Source organism: Glycine max, chromosome 7, assembly GCF_000004515.6.
Source record: "Glycine max cultivar Williams 82 chromosome 7, Glycine_max_v4.0, whole genome shotgun sequence".
In the NCBI taxonomy this organism is placed as follows: domain Eukaryota; kingdom Viridiplantae; phylum Streptophyta; class Magnoliopsida; order Fabales; family Fabaceae; genus Glycine; species Glycine max.
Genome location: NC_038243.2, coordinates 4,816,817 through 4,823,284, shown reverse-complemented (window position 1 = coordinate 4,823,284; position 6,468 = coordinate 4,816,817). Strand labels below are relative to the sequence as shown.

Here is a 6,468-nt window from a genome sequence, read left to right as displayed (position 1 = left end):
TTTGGTTAATTTTTTTAAATTTTTAATGATATATTAAATTTTAGTTTGAAAATTTAAATATTTTAATTTTCATCCAATAATTATTATGAATTATTAAGATGTTCACACATGATATAAATGTTCTCAAAGGAAACATACTCTCTTTATATACATATCTTCATAATTGTATTGCAATATCTTAATAAAAAAATATTTTTTTAAGTCTAGCTATTGGTTTAAGAGCATGTCTAATATGAGTATTTTTTTATATTAAAAGATACTGATAAAAAACGAGCATTATGCTACCAACCCAAACCTATATTGATACTATCGCTACTGCCGCATCATATTTAAAGTGAAACATATACGTATGCGTGTGTGGCTCAAACAAATTTGGCTGTTGAAAATGTTAGTTGACAGTCTTTTAAATTTTGTATGAACTTATTAAGCTTTTTATAAGTTGAATCTATCATTAAGTTATGAGTCGAATTTGAGACCAGCCAAACTTTCATGGGATTTGACAATTTTCTCTTATAATAATTACGATTTTTCTATCTTATATTTTATAATTAAGTACACAGTTTATATTGAAAATAATTTTTGAATTAAGAGTTTACCATATCAAAACTACAACAATTATTTGTTATACATTGAAAACGTTTTTTTTTCTTTAACTTATGTAACTAATACATATGATAGAAAAACATAATCTTCACCAAGAGCTACTAGTATGTTGCTATCTACAACTAGATTAAAACATAATGACAAAGTGTTGCTAGCATATTATGTGGGTTTGAAAATTTAAAATAATGATTGGGGAGTGAAAAATATAAATTGAAAGAGATAAGATGGTTCATGGGATCCACAAAATAGCAATCGTTTTCAAATTTTCTATCTCCATGCTCAAAAGCTAATTGGCCAACTAGATGACATTTGGCAACAACAATGACACATGGGCTTTTTGTTTGTCTATATCAAACCCATCATCCCTCACCAACAAAAAGTCCACCCCACCCACCAAAAGCCCATAAAAAAAATTTGAAGCACAAAAAGGGAATATGAACAACAACACAATCACTCTAATCCCGTGCACCTAAGTGAGAAAAGTGACTTCACTAGAGGGCATCTTGGTCATTTCATGCGCAACCATTGTCTTTGTGTTTGTGTCCATACCTCTCTTTCTTTCCCTCGAGGCCTTAACCCTTGGAAACAGTGGTGATACATTTTGTGGGGTTCACCACGCGCCGTTTGCATGTGTGGGTCTCACGGTCTGGTTCACTATCATATGAAGGGTCCAATTTGTTTCCCCCTCGTTTTGAACTTCACGTTTCTTTGTCAATACAACTTGCAACCTGCTTGTTAAAATGTCTAAATCAGTGGAGAGGATTTTTTTTTTCTCTTTTGGTTTTTGCTTCCCCAATTTTCACCCCCTATTCATCTATAGTTCTTCAATTAATTTTTATTTCAACTTTTGACTAGAAGAAAAAAAAAGTGACAATGAACTCCGAATCGCATTTCATGATTGTGCTATGGGTTTTTAATTACTTTGCTTGGCTTTTGTTTAGGTTAAAATAATCGAGCCTTGCTTTAATTTTGGAAAGTGTCATGTAGCTTCGGGCTCAAGCTAAATGAGAGTAATTGGGTGTTAATTTTGAACTTTTCAGGTCTCTTCTCCAAAATTGTCACCCGTGAGTTTGTTGTTGTATTTTTTTTAAAGGTTGGTTTGATAGTCTATGTTCGCTATAAAAGGAGGAAAAAGAAAAGTAGCTACCAAATGTGGATAGATTTTGGCCATGATTATGGATAAAATTGATATTTCAATTTGGGCCAAGAATCTCTTCTATAAACTAATTTTGCAACTCCATAACTACACGTTACACTATGCTTTTTGACAAATCATCATTGGATAATAATTTAGCATTGGACAAGTTAACACACAGTGTTAAGTAAGAGTGTAATGATTTGATTTTTTTTTTTATATAAAATATACAGTTAAAGTTATTTTTTTTTCGAATTATGATAAGTCCCTTATAATTTTATAATTATCTGTTTTAAAATTTTCACTTGATATACTTCTTATATATAATAGAAGATGTGATGCATAAGCAAAATTAAACGATACAATATAGTCATAATTGATTGTAGCAATGATATCATTATTTGTGTTAATTGGAGGATATCTAAGTTCTATGCAAGTGAATTTTAATTACCAAACTATAAATTTTAATAATACTAAAAGCATTTCATAATCAACCTAAATTCTAATACCCAAATATGAATTAAAGCTCTGTTTGGATAAATAATTTACTTAAGTATTTATTTAATAAATTAAATAAAAAATATTCATAAGTTTTATAGTATATATATTATTTTGTGAAATTTATTGAAATAACTTAAAAAATACTTTTTAAAAGGTCATGAATGATATATTAGGTATAAGTAGTTGACAAGTTAGCTAGAAAAAACAACTAAAATATAAAATTTTTATGCTAACTTGTTGAATTAAAAATATATTTAACAAAATCAATTGTTCAACTAGTTGAAAAATATAAATGATATAAAAAACATATTTATATAATAGGTTTAATTGTTCATTTGGTTCATATAATTTCATGATTTATACCTTTTAGTCCTTATAGTTTGAAAGTGATTTTTTTAGTCTTTATAATTTACATTTTAATTTTCTTTTAGTTTCTATAGTTTAAAAGTGATATTTTTAGTCTTTATAGTTTATATTTTAATTATATTTTTTACTTGTAGTTTAAAAGTGATATTTTTAGTTTCTATAATTTGTATTTTAATTACTTTTTAGTCATTGTTATAAAAATATATATAAAAATGATTAGCTACAAATTAGTTATAAATTATCAACTATTTTTTTATTACAAATTATCTTGCGATAAATTAGTTATGAATTACTTGTTAATATTTTTTTAGTTAATTATAATTGATAATATTACTCATATTTTAATGCTAAGGACTACAAGATAATTAAAATATAAAGTACAGGGACTAAAAAGATCATTTTCAAACTATAAGGACTAAAATAGAATTAAAATACAAATTATAAGAACTAAAAATACCACTTTCAAATTACAGGAATTAAAATATGAATTATAAGGACTAAGAAATCACTTTTAAACTATAAGGACTAAAAAAATACAAATTTTGAAACTATAGGGAGTAAATGAGTAATTAAACCTATATGATTTATTGTGTATATTTTTTGTGGATGATTTTTTATATATATTTTTAAGTAATTATGATTGTAATTTCTAAATTCTTGTTAATTTTTATTTAAAGACTACATATTTGATTTAAAAAATAATAATGAAATAAATAAAATAGGTGGTACAATATTAAAGGCAATTTTTTATTATAATATAAATTATAATATTAATAGAGTCCATAAATGAGAAATTTTATTAATATATTGAGAGTAAAAGAAAATGATTTGTCAAGCACACTCAAAATCAATCTCAGAAATTTAAATAAGTCTTTTAAATACTCCGTGATTTCATAATTGAAGAATGTAGTATCCCCTTTGCCTAACTTTTAAAATCAATTTCTCCCCAAGATATACGTATTCTAATGTAAAAAATATATTTAAGATTAATTTAAGGAAAGTGTTATGGTACAATAAAAAAAAATTGACCGAATTCAACCAAAACTGTATATAACAAACGCCACACGTGATTTCGGCTAAATTTGTTTGTATTCTTATTTAATTTTTATTCCATAAAATATGAATACATTTTTTTAATTTTAATATATCTTACTAAACTTATTCGCACTGATTATTAGTTCTCTTAATTTAAATACAGTCTTACTTATTTTATAACAATTCAAAATTATTTTTGTCTGTTTTTAAAACAATTAGTTGCATAGATTATTATACTAACAGGTAATTGCTTTCGCCAACATCACAACCGGTTTGTATTGGCATTTAATACAATGTTAGGAGTTATAAGATTAGTATGGTGACGAAAGGCAGAAGAAAAAAAAAAAGAGTTCGTAAGTTTGAATTTTTTTATTAATAAAAATTAAAAAATTAACAATTAACATTAACTGATATAAAATAAAAAAAGAGGTGGAGTCTTTGAAAAAGATATAGTTAAGATGAAAAACTACTAAAAATGAATATATAACCAAACAAATTTCTTAATAGAAATTAATCATCAATATTTCAATCTTATATCATGAATTCACAGTAAAAAAAGAAAAACTAACTAAATTTATTAGGATTTAACTTCATGATAGAAAATTTAGGTAATTTATAAGAGTGCTCAAAATCCAACCAAGCTAAAAAAAACCACAAAAAAATAATGGTAATTGATTTGGTTTGGGTTTTAAATGGCAGCGCAAACGCAGAATTATGTTTCCATTGTAGAACAAGAAAAAGGAAAATAAGTAGAAGGAAGAAGAAGCAAATAGGACATGAGTAGTGCGCGTGTTCTGTGAAGGACCAATGCTCTCTCTTTATTTAATTGCATGCTGGTCCTTTACGTAGAAAAATAAAACGACTAACTTTATCTCTCTCTTTAGGGGCATTTTCGTAATTCACCTCCGCTCGCCATTGTAACAAACTCAAAAAACACTCTTTATAAATTCACAAGATAATATATTGCAGAGACAAGAGCCGTTACTACTGATATGTACATTAAAATCTCCGATTAATGGAGCAAGAGCTTCCACGCAGTAGCGTCCCCGACGACGCCACCGCCGCCACCACGAGCTCCGTTGACAAGCCCGCCACTCCTCACGCCGGAGGCACCCGCCACCCGCTCTTCCGCGGCGTCCGCAAGCGCCGCTGGGGCAAATGGGTCTCCGAAATCCGGGAGCCGAGGAAAAAGTCACGCATATGGCTCGGCTCCTTCCCGGCGCCGGAGATGGCGGCGAAGGCCTACGACGTTGCCGCCTACTGCCTCAAGGGCTGCAAGGCGCAGCTCAACTTCCCCGACGAGGTCCACCGGCTTCCGCCGCTCCCCTCCTCCTGCACCGCCCGGGACATCCAGGCCGCCGCAGCCAAGGCCGCCCACATGATGATGGTCCAGGCTGCCTCCGCCGACTCGCCGGAGAAAAGCAGCAGCATTACCTCCGACTGCGACGGCAGCGGTGGTGACGACTTCTGGGGCGAAATTGAGCTGCCAGAACTGCTCAACGGCAAGTGGTGGGCCTCCGACCGCCACGTAACGCCGTGGCCGGAGACTGAGCTTCCGCCCCAGCTGCCCTTCACCACGGCGTGCTTGTAGTAGTTTGTAATAATCAATAATGCTCTTCCCATGCTCTCATGACTTGGTTGGTATATTAGTTACATATATTATTGCTCATATAATTAAGTAACTCTCTTTGTGTTCTCTTCACAATAATTAATAATTTTAATTGTGATGATCAATGTTAGTGCTGTTAATGATAACACTTTCACTAACTATTTTTGCTACCAATTTATTTAGCAGCACATTAATGTTCCCGTGAATGCTTAGACCTTTCTTCAACACAAGATATAATGAATTGAGTTGCTAAAATTAATTTAGTTATGGTTTTATTTGAATTTTTCTATAAACACTTCTATAAGATAAAAATTAGGAGAAAAAATGAAATATTTTTTATTAAGTTAAAATTAATTTATAAATAAGTTAAATTTTAAAAATTCTCTCATATTAATTAACTTTTTTAAAAATTGATTTTTAATTTATATAAAAGCTAATGTTAATTTATTAAAAAAAAAATTCTTCTTATTTCTTCTCCTACTAGCGTATACAAAGAAATTTATTCAAACAGGATTTTAACTTTTATAAAAGTTCTTTTCATTTAATTTCTCTAAAAATTGAAGTATATAAGTTGATTTTAACATGAGAGAATTTAATTTATTTACCTACTTTTTTTTCGTCATATAATTACTTATAGAAATTTTATCCAAACAACATCTTTATATATAGTTTTGTTATACATAGTATACGCAGCGAGTGTGGTTAATCTCTCTGAAGCAGCTTCTACGTTCAATTTGCTAATGTATTTTTTTCTTACAATATATATATGATAATGATATTAGAACAACACTTTCCCTATTTTTTTGTTTATTTTTTATATACAAGACTATAATGAGTTGTTGATTACGGGAGGAAGAAAATGTAGGGATATGACATGGATTAGAATTGTAGATAGGGATTCGAGTATATATACTTGTGAGTTGTTTATTTGCTGTTCTCAAATACTTAGGTACTCTTCGTAGTACTCTTGAATTTTTTTTCCCATGTGTTGCTGTTTTATCCTTTGAAGTTGGAGGGCACTTCATGATTCTTTCTATCTATCTTTCACTTTATTTTATTCTCGTGGAAAAAAGTGCATTTAGCTTTGTGCAGAATGACGGAGACGGTAAATGATTAAAATAGCCTATCTAAATATGCTTATCTTCAAACTGGAGATAAGTAAATGCTTAATTTGTCTCAATTTGTTGAAGTAACAGTGTACGATGAGTGGTCTCTTTCG

General features: G+C 29.7%; 1 protein-coding gene across 1 annotated transcript; it reads left to right on the top strand.

The window, feature by feature from the left end:
• Positions 1–4,367: 4,367 nt before the first annotated feature.
• LOC100806544 (ethylene-responsive transcription factor ERF023) lies at positions 4,368–5,374 on the top strand. The gene has a single exon (XM_003528741.5). The coding sequence runs from the start codon at positions 4,656–4,658 to the stop codon at positions 5,229–5,231; it is 576 nt and encodes a 191-aa protein (XP_003528789.1). The 5' UTR covers positions 4,368–4,655; the 3' UTR covers positions 5,232–5,374.
• The last annotated feature ends 1,094 nt before the right edge of the window (positions 5,375–6,468 follow it).

Bases quoted from the DNA above. Each gene is read 5' to 3' on its own strand.
- LOC100806544 (XM_003528741.5), top strand. From the start codon at position 4,656: ATGGAGCAAGAGCTTCCACGCAGTAGCGTCCCCGACGACGCCACCGCC.